The sequence below is a fragment of the Crocuta crocuta genome, unplaced genomic scaffold, assembly GCF_008692635.1.
Source record: "Crocuta crocuta isolate KB4526 unplaced genomic scaffold, BGI_CrCroc_1.0 scaffold355, whole genome shotgun sequence".
Taxonomy (NCBI): domain Eukaryota; kingdom Metazoa; phylum Chordata; class Mammalia; order Carnivora; family Hyaenidae; genus Crocuta; species Crocuta crocuta.
In genome coordinates, this window is record NW_027527432.1 from 1030571 (window position 1) to 1048792 (window position 18222).

Below are 18222 nucleotides of genomic sequence, written 5' to 3' on the forward strand. Positions count from 1 at the left end.
TTTTTTTGTTATTAATGGATGAAGGGATGAACACAACATAGCCATACAATAGAATATTATTTATCAATAGAAAGAATGAAATACTGATATTTGCTATCATATAAATGAACCTTTAAAAATTAGTCTAATTAATAGAAGCCAGTCACAAAAGTGCACATAGTTATATGATTACATTTACATGCAAACTCTAGAATAGGCAAATCTAAAGAGATGTCAATGGTTGCCTACACCTCAAAGTGGGAAGGTTGTAACAATGAACAATGGATGCTAATAGAGATGTGTGTTTTGGGAAGGATAATGAATATGTTCTCAAACTAACTCATGGCTGAAAAACTTTGTGAATATCTAAAAAATATTGTGGAATATTTACATGGAATTGTATACTTTAATTGGATAAATTGTGTAGTATATGAGTTATATCTAAATAAAGATATTTTTAAAACAAAGTAAAGTAAAAGTTTTTCAGGCTTACAAATGATGAAAGAACTCATCATAGACAGACTCATATTCAAAGAAAAGTTAGAGGCAGTATTTTAAATAGAAGGAAAATTAGAAAAGACAGAAATATTATCTATTTCTTCTTCCAAAAGAAGAAAAAGCACCAGAATAGGAATTACATGAGTGAATACATATTTAAAAGTTCTTATAATTTAATCGCTGTAAGAGATAATTGTCTATTTGATCAAACAATAACAATGCACAATAAGGTTTATAAACATATGCTTAAGTAAAATGAATAACCACACAAGCATAAAGTCTGGGAGGAAAGGGATAGAAATATAATATTGAAATGTCTTTCTCCTATGAGTAAACTGGTATAAAATCACTTGGAGGCAGACTGTGGTAAAGATTATACTACAAACCTTTAATACAACCACTAAAATAGCAAACTAAAGGGTTATAGATAATAAGAAAACAAAGGAAATAAAGTAGAATCATAAAGAGAGGGGGAAAGAAACAACAAAGAGACAAAATCTGAAGAAAGTCAATAAAAAATGACAGATTTAAATCTAAACATAATAACTACATTCAATGTAAATAGTTTAAAGACTAATTAGAATGTAGAGAGTATTATATTGAATTTTAGAAAAGCCAAACATATTTATATGGTGCCTACAAGAAGTATACTTTAAACCTAATGACAAATGTTGGTTACAAATAAAAGAATGGAAAGACCTATACTATACTAACACTACGCAAAAGAAAGCTGCAGTATCTATTTTAACATCAGACAAAGTAGATTTCACAAAAAGAATCCTGCCAGATACACCTTTTATCTTTAATATCACTGTTTCAGCATTCATGATTTAAATACTCATAGAACTATAAACGGAAATGGACAGATACACAGTTATTACCAGAGATTTCACCCCACCATCAATAGTTAGTAAAAGTAGGTTTGAAAAAGTCAGTAAGTAATAAATAAGTCATGAAGTTGAAAAGTATAGCACAGGATATATAGTTAATAAAACTGTAATGTTGTATGGTGACAGATGGTAACTACACTTGTGGTGAGCACTGCAGAATGTATAGAATAGTTGAATCACTATATTGTACATCTGAAACTGATATAACACTGTATGTTAACTATACTTCAATATCAGGGGTGCCTGGGGCTCAGTTCGTTAAGCGTCCAACTCTTGGTTTTAGCTCAGGTCATGATCTCAAATTCCTGGGTTCAAGCTCTAAATTGACTGGGCTCCACACTGACAGAACAGAGCCTGCTTGGGATTTTCTCTCTCTGCCCCTGACCCACTCATGCATGCACATGTTCTCTTTCTCTCATGCTCTCGCTCTCTCAAAATAAATAAACTTAAAAAATATACATCGAAAACAAAAAATAAATAAATCAGCAAGTAGATCTTTATACAAATAAGCATCAACTACACCTAACCTAGTTTACAGAACACTCCACCTCATAATAGCAGAATACGTATATTTTTCCAAGTACAAACCAAGATAGATTACATTCTGGGTCATGAAAGAAGTCTTAGTAAATTTAAAAGGATTCAAGTTATACAAGTATGTTCACTGACCACAGTGGATCTTAATGAGAAATCAATAACAGAAAAGTGGAAAAATCTTAAATATTTGGAAAATGAATACCACACATCTAAATGAACACCATGCATGGATGAAAGAATATTCATCCTGTGTTGTACTTTTCATCTTCATGACTTATTTATTACTTACTGATTTTTTAAACTTACTTTTACAAATATTGAGGGTGGGGTATTGAAATCTCTACTAATAACTGTGTATCTGCCCATTTCTCTTTATAGATCTATCAGTGTTTAAATCATGAGTGTTGAAACAGTGATATTAGGGGTAAAAGCATTTAGGATTTTTTTGTCCTCTTGATTAATTGACCACATCCTCACTAGAAAAAGAATATTTTTGTACCTGGCAGCATTCTTCTCGTGAAATCTACTTTGATTTTAAAATAGATACTGCAGCTTTCTTTTGCATAGTATTGTATGATATTGGTCTTTCCATTCTTTTACTTTAACCTATATTTGTCATTAGGTTTAAAGTATACTTCTTGTAGGCAGCATATAGGTATGTTTTACTTTTCTAAAATTCAATCTAATAATCTCTACATTCTAATGAGAGTTTTTAGACCATTTACATTTATATACATATATATACAAATTTACTGAATGTAAATTAAATCAAAACATTGAAATCTGTGGGATGCCACTATACTATTACTTGGGAAGAAATTTATAGCACTAAACACTTAAATTAGATAAGAAGATCTTAAATTAGATAAGAAGATCTCAAATTGGTGACTTTGTCTTCCACTTTAAGAAGCTAACAATAAAGCAATTTAAATTCAAAGCAATTAGAAGAATGGTAATAATACAGATCTAAGTGGAAATCAGTGAACTAAAAAACAGAAAAATAATGTTCCAATTTAGTAGGTCTTGGGGTTGGGCCCTGATCTCTGTATTTTAAAGAGCTTCCCAGGTAATTTTGATATAAAGCCAGATTTGTGAACTGTTGTACAGATTTCCTCTAGAATCCCTTCAAGCCATAATATTCTATGAAACTATGATTTTGACATCTGCATTTGTCCGTCAAATGTGAATTAGTAGGATAACAACCTAATCAGTATGGGCACAGTAATACTTTATAAAAGGATCTGTAAGATATTTTGGATCAGGATGTTAATTACATACTGATGAAATGCTGACAGCTGAACAGAAATCTCGACCTAAGACAGAGCTTTTATGCCACTGGAGCTGAGAGTTCTATCCCACTACTCATAAACCAGGCTGAACAGAAGCCAAGATGGTGTGGAGGTCAGGGAACACAGCAGAAAGAAGGCACGTGACACTTTCTATCCTCTTTACGAGCCAGATGTTATGTATAATCTATAATTCTTACAACGGGACTTGGATATAATTTTAACTATCTCATTTAGAGATGGAAATCTACAGGTAGTGAGACTGTTTCTTCTCTCAGTGAATCTGCTAGCAACTGGTAGAAGAACCCATTATTTGAGTTCAGCTCTTTTCTCACTCAAACCATTTCTAAGCCACATGAAACTATTTTGCTCAATTCCTGCAGTAGTAATGAATAAACATAAGAAACAGATAATTTGTTATTCTATAAATGGAATTGCATATTCAAATCAAGTCCAGTCATTAGATTATTCCTAGGGACATGTGATCTCAGTTATTTACCAAATTACATATAAAAATACTTATACACTGAAATCTCATTATATGTTTCCTACAAGCAAAAATAGAGCCTAGTTAAAAAAATATATTTTTAATGAACTTAACTGCATGCATGTGCTGTAATACAGCCTTGCCTTACAAACAATTCTGCCTTAGGTAAAACAATGTCACGGTGAAATCCTAAATCTAAGGTATGTGTGTGAAAAGGATCACTGCCAAAATGGTAGGGATTAAGTGGGGAAGGGTCACCTACCACTATGTGTTGAGCTGAGGTAATGGGTCTTAACCTAGTGTCTTTGGATGTTTAATCAGTCTCCCATAGGGATGAGAGGTATAATTTCTCCACAAAATTTGTTCTCCACCCCCCCATGCATTTGAAATTAGCTTTATGAGAGACTCAGTTAACTAAGTCTGCAGTAATAGCTTTTACTTCAAGAACAGCAATTAAGGATGTCTGTTTCCTCTCCTCCTACATGTGTTCTGAGAATGGAGTGCATACATTTGAATTATTTTCTGGGTATACAGTAATTGTTGGGAAATGACAACTCACCCGTCTGTATAGTAGGCTGTGGTTTTTAGGTGAAGATTAACTAAGCTGACCTAAATGTACAGTTGAAACAGTTGTCTGATGTGCATTAAGAAAGGAAAAGATTGTTAGAAAGGTCATCTGAAAATCAGTGCCCAGCTGAGACAGTTAGATCATGATCCGTTATTCTGCTATTCATTAGAAACCCCAAAATACAGCACCCTACCTTCAATTCTCTTCCTCTGACATACAAGCACCAACACTTCAACACTTGAACTTCATTTCTTTGAATTAAAACCTTATGTCTCATAATTATTTTTGACTAGTAAAAATTTATGTTAACAGCTTTCTTAGGATGTGTAGTTTTCTTTCTTTCATAGAATACTGAAAATATTTTATTTTAAAAAATGTAATTTTATTATGTTAAAAAACATATGTCCCTTATTCTTTCTTAAAATAAGAAAGGCATCAGGATGAGGGACAATTGATTATATGCATTATAAATCATATCTTAATAATACATTTGATTCTTTGTACAGCCCTTCACACATTTCAAAATTCTCTCAAATTCTGTGACCTAACTTGAACTCTCAAAACCCTATGGAAGGGCATGGCAGGAGTTGTCACATTTACACATATCAGGAACCAGCTCAGAAAGACATGAGCATTTTCTTTGTCTTTCCACTGGCTATTCCAGGTTTCTCTCAGATACATCACATCTGTGACCAAAAGTCTTTAAGCATTCTTTTTATAGTTCTTTGGTTACTCAATCATGCTCATAATTTTGCACTGAAAGATATCAAAGAGCAGCACAGTAAAATATGCTTTAATAATTATACTTCAAAACCCACCTATTATATCTTTTAGTTGTTTAACATACATTATTCATAACAAACCTAATTCCTAACTTATCTGGGGTCATATTCCCACTATTTAGTGGGAATCTTCCTCATCCAGCAACGTGACCCTGGAATGGGCAGGAGCTCCTCCTATAACACCCAAGGGTATTTGCTAGGTCACTTCGGTACTCCTGAATCAGTACCGAGCTGCCAAGTCCAGCTCTGGGAAGTGTGAAGGAAAGAAACTCAAGTGGCATCTTAGCCAGTGGAGTATTCCCCGCTGAGGAGGAGGTTAGGATTCCTCTGTCTTCTGCCACCAAGTTACAGCAGTGGCAGAGCTCACCTTCTCACTCATGCAGCCAGCTTCTTCTCATACTGGATGTTCATCATTCCATATTTACAAAGAAGGTTTAACTAAACTGGGAAAATAAACTTTGGAAAACCCTGGAAAAGAAGTCCAGATATGCAAATATGTGAAGAAGAGGGATAAAAAATTAATCCCTCTTATCAAGTACATAACCAGGAAAAGATTATTCGGATGGCCTGCCTAAATTAAATTAGTCCATGAGTCATTTCTATCCACTGTACATGTATTCAGTGTTCACTCACCTTTAAAAGCCAGCACATAACCCTTTATTTTTCCTACTACTGACAGTATTTGGTATAGACAGTCCAGATTATGGACAGAGAATTTGTATTCTGTAATACTCTATTCTCAGGAGAGTGGTTCATATTTCTTGAAACCCTGAAGGGAGAGAAATTCACTCAAGTTCATTTCCTTTCCTTTTCACAATTTTCTTATTAGATGGTTTATCCTCCTCCAGCCTTTTCGAGCTCACATGACAAGATCTGTTCATGAGATAAATGATACCCTAAATAACCCTGAACTAGTAAAGGACACAGCTAAAGTATTACTTAGAATGATGGATAGTTAAAGATGAAGAACTAAAACAGACACATCCATAATTTAGAAGTTAGTTGAGGAGAGAGAATAGCTGGAAAAATAGTATTTTTAAAACATAATGATCACAATTTGTATTATGAAAACTAAGTAGAAGATTTCATGTGGCTATGTTACTTCTATGCAACATAAATGAGTCTGTTCGATTCCATCTATTTATTGTTGACAATAACAGTGATGAGCCATTTTATTTATTTCCTGATGTTGGATCTCTGAGGACACAGTTGGACTACGTTTATTGGGAGATGCCAACATAAACTGCTGCATCTATAGTTAGGAACTGTGAACTGTGTCCTGGGGTGGGAGAAAGAAGATCCATTCTCAGCTGCAGAACCATGGAAAGTACACAAAAGTGTTGCAGAAGCAGTTTCATGGCTGCACCACATTACATCATCCTCAAGACAGCCCTTCAATATGTGCTATTTCTATTGTACAGATGAGAAACTGATACTTAAAGAAACTCAAGGAAGACACTTGATCCATTCTGGCAGGGAGGTAAGAGGGAGGCAGATCACAAAAGAGGGTTTCTCATAGGAGGTAATATCAAGGCTTTAAGAAAGGTAGCAAAGAGCTCAGTGTGGAGGTGGCAGAAGGGTGTTAAGAGAATCACACCTGGAATGAGAGAATAGACGAAGTGAGGATCCAGATAAGGAAAGCAGGAGGGTTGGTGTCCCCAAAAGGTATAACATGTGAGGTGTGGAAAGTCAGGAAGTGAAAGCAGAAGTAGGCAAGGGCCAGACAGTAGCTTACCTCTTAATGTCCTTCTAAGGGCTTGTATTTTATCCTAGAATCAAAGTGGAGTTTGAAGGAATTTAAGCTAAAGAGTGCCTTAAACAGGCTTGCCTTACTCCAAAGCGGGATTCCCAATATCAACTCCTAACATCCTTTTCTTTGGGGATGCTGCCCCCTTCCCTCCTATTCAGAAGAAAACAAGCATATAAGTTGCTCTCCACCTTCCATGGCCAATGGCTTTTTGCAGAATGAAAGCATAGTAAATAGGGAATGATGGGAGAGAGAAGGGAAATGATAAGAGCTGAGCAAATAAATTGGTAAGTTCAGGAAACTAATAATAAATCCATGTATAGCACTATGTTATGGAATATAAGTTGACTGTGCTCTGATGAAGAGGCATGATGGTTACAGCACATAAAATGGTGTACATGTGAAAAAACTAATGAGAAAAGAAATAAATTTAGATTTTTATACGAAATTGTCCTTTAAAGCAGAGCCCTTCTAAATCCTGAAAGAAAGTCATGTCTAATTCAGTATCATTGATCAGAAAAGCTGATCTTGGGCAGTTACTCTGATTGAGCATCAGTGAGTTGCTGGAATTTGCCATTCAGACATTGTTTAGCATTTATTTATTTTTTTTTTTCAGACGTTGTTTAGCATTTAAATGTGACAGGAAGAGGATCCTAAAATGCACCAGTGATCTTGCAGGCTTTCATCAGGTCATTCTGCTGCCCCAAGGATGATGACAATGTGCATGGTGGAACTTTAAAATCATAAACCAAAAGAGGAGTATCCTGGTTTACAGTCCATTTTGTTGTTTTTTTAAATCTCTTTTGCTCAAAAACCACAGAGTCCTTCCAATGACATGAGGCTTTAGAAGAGTTGCTATCTAAAAAAGTATTCTTCCTTAACATTTTGAGTTTCACTTGGAAAACTCAAAATTCTTTATGTACGTAATGGAAAAATAAAATCCCCAGAACTGTGAATAGTGCTTGCCTGTTGCTTTAATAGATCCCCTTCTGAGTGTTTTTATGTGTGTGTGTGTGTACACGTGCATGCGTGTGCATGCACGTGGGGGGGTGGGGTTCTCTGTCTTTGAATAGAATTGACTTGCATTTTCTACAACCAGTATGGTGGCTAGTTCAGATCTAGCTACAGTCAGAGATCTGAGTTGGAAGCTGAAGTCTCCCACTTTCTATCCATGTCCAATTTTCCACTTCAGAGGACAAAGGTGGTGCTGAATAATATTGTAGATGGAAGGTGCAGTGCTGTATTGTAACCCAAGGTAAGCAAAGGATTATACTTACCCAGAACAGCAAGGAACAAGTCTTTTTTATGTTTGCTCTAGGGCCAAGCACAGTGTCTGACAAATAATAAGGAAATTAGTACCATTATCTCAATCTTCTCTTTCCATATAAATGCAGAATTGCTGCACTCTTCACACTTCATAGACCCTTCATATAATTATGAAGGGGAACATGTGGTGACAGTTTAATTTATGAACCTTGTGCAATGGTAATTTAGATGTATTGTTCACTGAATAAATATCTTAAAGCTGTAAGGAAGTTTACAAGTAATTTGGTCCCCTTCCTTCATTGTATGGAAAAGGCAACAGAAACACGTAAAGATGACAAGAATGCTCCAATAATGCACTGGGTATGCATCTCCAAACCCTCTACACACAATATCACAAGGGTTTTGATGCTCTATGCCTACTGAAACCAGTGTAGTTCTATGCCTTGCTACCAATAAATTAGACACCTGAGCCTCAAACTTGGAAAACCAAAGGAACAAAGTAGCTGGGATAGTATGCAAGCTAGCAAGCTGCTGGAATCTAAATGAAACTTAGCCCCATGGAGAAGAATAAATAAGCTATAGTTTGGGTTCATCCTATGAAAGGTGTGTCTGCCACAATTCCCATGCTCTCTGATCATCACCATGAATATGGTACAGGCATATACCAGCAACTGTATGCATTTTTTCTCCTGGCCAAACACACCACTCTTGTCTTGGTCTTGGGTCAGAATCTACTTTTTAATCTATCATTAATTTATCAAAGCAATTAATATAAAACCCAAACAGAAAATTAGCAAAGATATAGCAGAACTCAACAATACTATCAAACAACATCTAATCCATTCAGCAACAGCAAAATGCACATTCTTTTCAAATGCTCATGGAACCTTTATCAAAAGAGATCATATTCTGGGCCATAAATCAAACATTAACAAAATCAAAAGAATTTAACTCATATAGAGTATATTCTGTGATCACAATTGAATCAAATTAAAAATCAGAAACAGATAACAGGAAAACTTCCAAACACTTGGAAACTGAAAACACACTCCCAAATAATATGAGTTAAGGGAAAAAATAACTCAAGAGAAATAAACACATTGAACTTAATAAACAATGAAACTCCAACATACCAAAATCTGTGAAATATAGGTAAAGTAGTACAGAGCAGGTAATTTAAAGTACACTTGCTTACATTAGGAAAGAAGAGTCTCATATCAAGAAACTAGGTGCTACCCCAAAAGAGAAGAGCAAACTAAATCCAAAGCAAGCAGAAAAAAACAAATAATAAAAATAAAAGCTGAGCTTAATGAAATTTAAAACAGAAAAAGCAATAGAGAAAAACAATGAAACAAAAAAAAATGATTCTTAATAAACTGAAATAAATAAATAAGAAAAGGTCAATCCAATGAATCTCTAGCAAAATGACAAAGAAAAAAGAATGATACAATTTACTGTTATCAGAAATGAAGCAAAGGATATATTATTTTTTAAATTTTTAAATGTTTTTTATTTATTTCTGAGAGAGAGAGAGAGAGTGTGTGAACAGGGGAGGGTCAAAGAGAGAGGGAGATACAGAATCTGAAATAGGCTCTAGGCTCTGAGCTAGCCGTCAGCACAGAGCCCGACGCGGGGCTCAAACCCACGAACCATGAGATCTTGACCTGAGTTGAAGCCGGATGCTTAACTGACTGAGCCACCCAGGTGCCCCGAGGATATTAAAAGGTCCATAAAGGAATATCATAAACAATTCTACACACATAAGTTAACATCTTAAAGGAAATGGACCAATTCATTGAAAAGCACAAACTATCACAACCTACCTAATAATATACGTTGAAGAGACATAACTATTAAGGAAATGAATCCATAATGACAAAACTCCCAGAAAAGTAATCTCCTGACCCAGAGAGTATCACTGGAGAATTCTATCAATATTTAAATAAGTAGTTAACACAAACTTTTACACAATCTTTTCCAGAAAACAGAAGGAGGCACTTCCTAACTTATTTTATGAAGCTAGTGTTACCTGATACCAAAACCAAACACTGTCAAGAAAAAAAAAAAAAGGAAAAATAAGTACAGACCAATGTTCCTCATGAATAGAGAGGCAAACATCGTTAACAAAATATTGGCAAATAGAATTTATCAACATATAAAAAGAGGTTTTTAAAAAGAGTATTATCAAACATACAATTTTTGTGGGGCTTATTCTAGGGCTGCAAGACTGATTCATTATTTCAAAGTCACTCAACCTAGCCCACCATATTAAGTGGTTAACTATATATATACATATACATACATACATATATATGTATATATATATACACATACATATACATGTGTATATATATACATACATACATATATATGTATATATATAGTTATATATGTATATAGCTAACAAATATACATATATATGTATGTATGCATATTTGTGGGTTTGAATACTCAACATAGTAATGACAGAATTTTTCCCAAAACTATCATAGAGACTTAAAGGTTTTTCTAGATATAGACAAGATAATTCTAAAATTCATATGGAAAATAAATGGCTTATAAGAGTCAAAATAATTTTTAAAAAGAGGAATAAAGAGAATGAAATAATCTACCCAATTTCAAGACTTACTATATAACTTATAGTTATAATTAGGACTGTGGGTATTGACATAGTGATAGACACACAGATGAATAGAACAAAATAGAGAACCCAGAAATAGTCTACACCAGTTGATTTTTGGCAAATATGTAAATGCAATTCAACAGAGGAAAGACAGTCTTTTTAATAAATGGTGATAGAAGAACTGGATATCCATTCCAAAAAAAATGGTGAAGGGAACTAGCTCTAAACCTCACACACTGATTTTATATAAAGACAGATAAGTAATTAAATGTAAAACATAACATTATAAAACTTTTAGAAAAAAACAAAGGAGAAAATCTTCAGGAACCAGGGCCTCATGAAGAGTTCTTAGTCATCACTCCAAAAGTATGTTCCATAAAAGATTAAAAATCAATAAATTGAACTTCATCAATATTAAAAACATTTCCTCTGTGAAAGATCTTGTTAAGAAGATGAAAAGACAAGCTACATATGGATAGAAAAACATTGGCAAACTACATCTGGCAAAGGAATCACACCTAGATTACATGAAGAACTCAATAACAGAACAGAAAAAATAAAACAAAATAATCCAATTTTTACAGGGCAACTAATATGAAGAGACATTTCAATAAAGAGGATATACTATTGGCAAATACACACATAAAGGGAGCTCAATATCACTAACCATCAGGAAAATGCAAATCAAAACACAATCAGGTATCAACCAATTAGATGTATACCTATTAGAGCAGCTAAAATAAAAGATAGTGACAATACTCATTGTTGGTGAAGAAAGAGAAATTAAATCTCTCATATATTGTGTGTGGGAACAGAAAATGGTATAGAAACTTTGGGGAAAACGTTTGACAGTTTTTTTAAAAAGTAAACAAACATTTATCATATGATTTAGCAGTCCTATTCCCAGGCATTCATACCAGAACATAAAATCTTATTTCCACACAGAAACCTGTAAACAAATGCACATAGTCATTTTATTTGTAATGGAAAAGAACTGGAAACAACAATAATGTTCCTCAGTACGTGAAAGGATAAACAAACTGTGGTCCATCCCTACTATGGACAATTATGTAGCAGTGAGAAAGAACACGCTACTATGAATACACACAAGAACTTGAATGAGTCTCCAAATCACTTTGCTGAGGGAAGAAAAGCCATTCTCAAAAGGTCACATACTGAATGACTGCATGTATGTGACATTCTAAAGATGACAAAAATACATAAATAACAAATAGTGGCTAATAGGGGTTAAGAATTTTGGAGGAGGGAAGTGCGTATGACAATAGAAGCAGCAAGAGGGGGATCTTTATGATGACAAAACAGTTCAGTATCTTGATTGCAGTGGTCCTGCCACAAATCTACATGTGATAAGACACCGTGAAACCATGTACACACTTTGTACAATGTCAATCTCCTGGTTTTGACATTATACTATACTCATAAATTATGTGACTCTGTACTATCTTTGCAAATTCCTGTGAATTTATCATTATTTAAAATAAAAACTTAAAGAATATATCATCACTGTATATTTTCTATTGGAATAACAAACATCAACACTCACTTCCAATATCCGGCCTCAGCTTTTTATCATATTCTCTTAACAACTTGTTGAGAATAAGAGTCACATCAGTGTCTTGGGATTTTGGAGCCAAGACCCACTTTTGGTTTGATGATGAATCTTCATATTCATCCTCTTCCACCTTCCTGGACCTGTAATTATGGAACAAAGTGTGAAGTATAAGTTGTAGCAATAGCTCCAGGAAGTGTCTTAAGCTTGGTCCACTCAAGCACCACTGACATAAGTACAAAGTACCCAGTACTCACAGCCCAATCAATGTATTACTTTTAAAACAAAAACAAACAAAACACATTTTAGAAAGAATCCAATAGGAGGAATGCCATTGCTCTTAAATGTCATAATGTTTTCATTTAAATGTCACAAAAGTATTCCTTGACTATGTTAAACTATAGATTGATAAGTAAATCAATGCCAGAAGATCAGCCAAGCAGCAATCAATCTTGCTTGCATCCACCTTGAGAACCTCTGAGAACCTCTGAAGGTCAAAGCACAAACCTTCCAGATGTTTATCAGATGGTGACTTTATCATGCTGTTTCCACCCCCTACTGCCAAGGCTTCATTTTAGTTAAAGGTGAGAATAGGTTTTGCAGAATCATACTCACTGAAAAATAGTTGGGTCTGACTTCTGTTCTTCTTAAGGAGACTGGAACCTTTGGTCTAGGTAGACACAGGGACATTATCAGGTGGTCTGCTTGGCCAGCACTAATGTGTGGTGACGGAACAGAGATGGTGTTTGGCGAACAGCCTCTGGCAACTTTACATGCCTCCTCCAAAACAAACTGATTCACTTCTTACAGAGCAGGCTAATACAGACATTAAAAATTAAAATCTTTCTAATATATCTTAATCATTTGGCCCCTCAACAAATGGATCAAAATGAATGTTTGAGCATCTTTGAGCTTGTCTCATGCAGCATGACAACCACCTCTCCTGGGTGATACACACTGACAGGAGTACTTGAATGGAGACTCATCAAAATGACAAGTTAGTTTTCTGAGTTGAGTGAGGCCATCTCAACAGCACAGCCATTTGGGCTTAAAAGAGAAGAGTCTCCTTCTGCATTAAAGCAGCATTTCCAGGTGGACTCCCATTTACTAGGGAAAAAAAAACTTTGTTTTTGACAACAAACAACTTTGCTTATTTGCTTATACTCTGTCAACATAAATGCCTTAGTGACTTTTCACCAAAGAGACCACCAAAATGTAGAATAGAAAATTGTATTAAGGTTTATTTGTCCTGACTTGGTATGCACTCATCTCTGTTTAGGTTCCCAGAGAAGAGCCAAAGTGTTAACATTATCCCAGGGCAACGGTACTCTGGGACACAAGTTTCTTTAAGTTAATTTTTGGAATTAACTAAATTATCCACAAAGAACATGAAAGAAATGAAGAGAATAAACTTTCAAAAATGTATTATCTCTATTTTATTTAAATCCTCACAATCATATGTATATATTATATTACAATCACATAATTACATATCTATATAGTATAATAGTATACATAATTTTACGTAATATGTAATCATGCATACATGTTGCATATTATATACATTATAGTCTTTTTATGAATGTTAACTAGCCTTAACCTAGATTTGGGTCAGTGTCACATAATCTAGTCTTGGATGAATATACACATTTATATGAGATTTTGAAAACGAGTTTATGGTATATGTCTGGCAGATTGATTTCACTGAAGTTTTTCCTAGACTTATCTTAAACTGTAATTCTATTTCTTGAATATTTATTGACTAGAAGGCTAAAATAAATCATCCATAGAAACTGTAAGTTGCTGTGAGTTTTTATTTGCACTGAACATTCACCATCAATAAGAAAAACTGTGGGACACATTCAAGAAGTGACATGTTGCATTTCATTATTTGTAAAACTGAACTTTTACAAATAACACTATAGAATTTAAAATGTTATTGTAGAATATTTTATCAGAAATATTGTCAGGAATATCATCTTGGAAAAAAAAAAGAGAGAGGTTGAAGCAGACCCTGTAGAACATGGCTAGCTTGGAAGCAATCATTGCCCCCAGGACCTGGCAATTCATTCCACAGCAAAACCATTTGGGAGACTGTGGACAGAGGGACAGATTACCTTGGCAGAATCACATATAACATTCTCAAGACATGTTTCAACCCAGCTACATTGGTTTCCTCTTTCCCTCTGTTGTCTCTTTGCCTCTTTCTCTCTCTTCCCTCCTCTCTATTCCTCCCCTCCCTTTCTCTCTTACCCCTCTCCCTGTTCACCCCCAAAGACAGCTCACTCCACAGACCAAACTATGCTTTTCATGATCTCCTATTTTCTATTGCCCCAATTGTCATATGTACATAGATTGAGCACACTAACTCTTCATCAGTTCTCTGTATAAACACAGACATTTCTGAAAAATTCTTTGAACTACTTCAAATGCAGGTATTATAATGAGCCTAATTCTCCCTCTAGTGGTGATGAGAGGGTTTTTCTGAAATTGCATAAGCTTCTTCCTTAGAGGCCAAGGCAGGTGAGAGTGGGAGAGAGGAAGGAAAGAAAAGAAGCAGCATCCTCTCCCACCCCTTTAGGAGGTGAACCAGGACCTAAAGCTTGATGGCACAGTGGCGAAGCATGGACAGAGATCCTCTTGACAGTGAGCTTTTCCCAATTCTAATCTTCTATCAGTTTGCTGCAGGACTTCAGAGAATGAAATAGAAGACTCACAAGGCTGATGTCAGACCATCAGCCCCACAGAAAAATCTTCCCTTTGATGAAAACCAAATCTCATCTCAGAGGACCCACTAGAATGTGAATAAAATACGAATGATCTTCTTTTCTAAATTCTAAGTGGGTTATATATAATCTTTATGAGTGTTCTGTTATCAGGATTGTTATATCCTAAATACTATAACTGCAATTCGCTTTTTTTTCTTAAAAGCAAACCAGCAATGTATTGTCATTTTCAGATGTTATTTTCACGTCTTACACCTTCTCTCTGACTAGACGGACAAAGTCTGAAGTATTTTTAAACATTAAAAGGAGCTCCTAAACCTCAGAAAGCAGCTAAGCATCTGCAAGATATCATTGGGCTCCAGGCATGACTAAGTTTGTTCTAATGCATAATAAGTACATCAGTACATCCATGGGTGTCTGAACAGGGTGCTTTTCTCTCCATGGAGTTGCCAAGACATCACCACATAGCACAACTGTCAGAACCTTTTCCAGGGATTTTGAATACCAGAAAGGGATTCGAGAGTCCAGACAGGAAGCTTCTCAGCATTAATAACAGTTTTGAAAGATAACACTGGTCACCAGGTTATTTTGCATGTCTGTAAAACCCATTCAAAGAATGAAGACACTTTCAAAAGAGAGGCATATAACAATACCATTAGTTTAAAATTTGGATTTTTTTGCAACTTATATATATATAACCTCTATTATGAAATCCAGGGAATGAACCAAGATATAGAACATATTGAAATCATTACACGTGCCTTGGTGAAATGGAAGTATGAAGAATCCCAAGATATTGCACATGTATCTGGGAATTCCCTAGAAACCTGACTGCTTCATATTAGACCCTAAGACATCTTCCTACTTCCTAAGCGCATAAACTAATGAGGACAATAAGTGGTTCTCCTTGTAGCATGTTAAGTATCTATAAATCTAAACTATCTGTAATTAATGATCTAACTCTGAAATGCAGGTCACTTCATTCAGTAGATAGAACTTCAAATCTGGATTATATGCTTCAGATGTCTACATTATGCCTGGTGCTACCTGCTGGTCTCTCTGGTTCTAGACAGAGATACAGCCAGGAAAAATCAACTTCAGAAAGTGAGCTTCCATTTCCTTCCCCAGCTCTCTCCTTAGACAGGAAGAAACTTGAATTGAAAGGCCCAATGAGTACTATGCCTGGTGAAGAGAGCTGCCTGTGAGTCACCAGTTGACATTGTCTCTGGCACACTATCTGCCTTTCACACTTTCACCTCTTACTGGGGATAATGGTGTGGAGAGGATGGCCAGGGCTTTCTTCTTGAGAACCAAACACCCCTACCAAAGGTAGAGAGTGAGATTGGGGCCCCTTTTATGTCTTTTAAGATTTGTTAATGTGCCTTCCACCTTCCTTCCCTACATGAATGAAGATGTAAGCTTGTCACTGCCTGCTGACACCTTCAGGGAGGAAGGCTCACAGGAAGGCTCTCTAGTTCTCTAGCTTCCAGATCCAGAAAATGAAGAGGTGTCAAAAGAAGAGTGTTTTGGGAAAACGGGCATCCCAAGATTCTTGGGATAGGGATTGGGGGAGAGGCATGGAGCTGCTCTGATTTCCAAAGTCTGCAGGCACTGGGCCAGAGATCTAGTCTGGGAGACAGAATTAAAGAAACCAAACCCAGAATACCCAGTTATATTTACAGCAACAGGGTTTAACCCTTCTAGTCCCATCGTCCTTCCACTCTCATGAGCCATCTTCATTCTTTCCTGGGGTGTCTCTAAGCTCCCATTATCTGGTTGCTGTTTAGGAGGCAGGTTATGGTATTTATGGTAAGACAATGTTTCACAGTTACCAGGCAAAGCCTATTATCAATGATCAACATGCTTTATGAGGGTAAGTGTGTGTATGTCCCTGTGTGTGAAAAGTGGCTCATCAAGAAGGTGTGCATGTGTAGAGTGTGTGTTTGCAGAACCTGGGGAGGAGAATCCTTTCTGAGAAGGAGGGTTCTTTCCCTTGCTCTAATCCTCTTTCACCTTCCTCCAGCCTAGATGCTCTTTGCCAATGTGATCTAAACTAGGCAGCTAGGAAATTAGGTCTCCTGAGTCCTGGAAAATTTCAGAGTGATGGAAATTATACAGAACGTCAGTCAATATTTGTGTATGAACCCCTGGAACACTTGTAGGGAGGAGTAAATGGGAGGTAGACACCGCCGGTCATTTATGATAGTGTTTTTCAAAACCTCTTAAAACCACCATATCCGAAAAGCTTCATGAGAAGAGCCTCATTAATCTGAGTCTCCACATTTCTGGTTGCAGAGAAGCCTGCAGCCGCTCAGTCTGGAGAGGCAGATAGCTCTGTTCAAGGGGAGACTGGGACAGGTGAGGTGCAGGCCGACTCTCGGTCTCCCCCTCGGCCGGCCCCAGCGGGCTATGCCGCAGCCCAGCCGACGGCGGGGCGCACCGGGACTTCGGGCCGGCAGACAGCGCCCCCCGCCGCCTTCCCGCCCCGCGCGGAGCCTCCGGGGCCGCGGGGCCCGGGTGACACTTACCGCGCGTGCAAACCGGAGAACAGGCAGAGGAGGAGGAGCAGCTTCGGGGCCATGGTGCGGCGCAGCTCGGGGAGCAGGGTTTGGGGCCTCCGGCCGGGCGCGGCTTCCTCCGGAGCGCGGGCCTCGCCTCCGCCGGTTCNGGAGGGGAGGCTTGGGGATCCCGTAGGGAGCCTTTAGAAGAATCCCAGGGATTGGCATCTCAAGGTTAAGAGCGAGCCCCGGAGTCCGTCGGAGTACGTTCCGTTTGTCCTCTCAGCAAACGCGGCGGTTCTCCCGCGTTCCCTGACACACTGTTGCCCGTCCTTCCCCGTGCGTCTTCAGCTAGGTAGCCATAGCAAACGGTTTGCTGAAAGCGCCCTTTCCATGAACATGCCCTGCTAGGTCTACTGAACTCCTCTGCACTACTAAGGTCTGTGTGAAAAAGTGGCTTCCTAGGGATATCTAGAAAAAAAACATTCCCAGTATGTAACATATACAATAAGTAGGTGAAACACACACACACGTAGGAAGACTCACCCTAAGTCAAAAGGTAAAAGTCGTCCTGTTTTATTGAACCGTGACGAGCACTTCATTCCATGTATTTTCACTACCAAAGACTGCATTTATGTTTTCATTTGTAAGAATCACGGTGAAAGCTAGTCTTTCACCATATAAGTATTACAATGTTTACAGTGTTAGGCTAGCTTAGACTAAATCCACTAAGAGGTTTGCTTTTACACTGCAAAAAATAGTTCT

General features: G+C 36.7%; 1 protein-coding gene across 1 annotated transcript in view; it reads right to left on the reverse strand.

Annotated features, from left to right (window-relative positions):
* The window catches only part of GABRG3 (gamma-aminobutyric acid type A receptor subunit gamma3), a 700780-nt gene extending 683240 nt beyond the window's left edge, over window positions 1-17540 (reverse strand). The window contains exons 1-2 of the mRNA XM_077759260.1: window positions 17488-17540; window positions 12228-12376 (exon numbers count right to left, since the gene is read on the reverse strand). Of these exons, the coding sequence (XP_077615386.1) occupies window positions 12228-12376; window positions 17488-17540 (202 nt within the window). The remainder of the gene's footprint in view (window positions 1-12227; window positions 12377-17487) is intronic.
* Window positions 17541-18222: the final 682 nt, after the last annotated feature.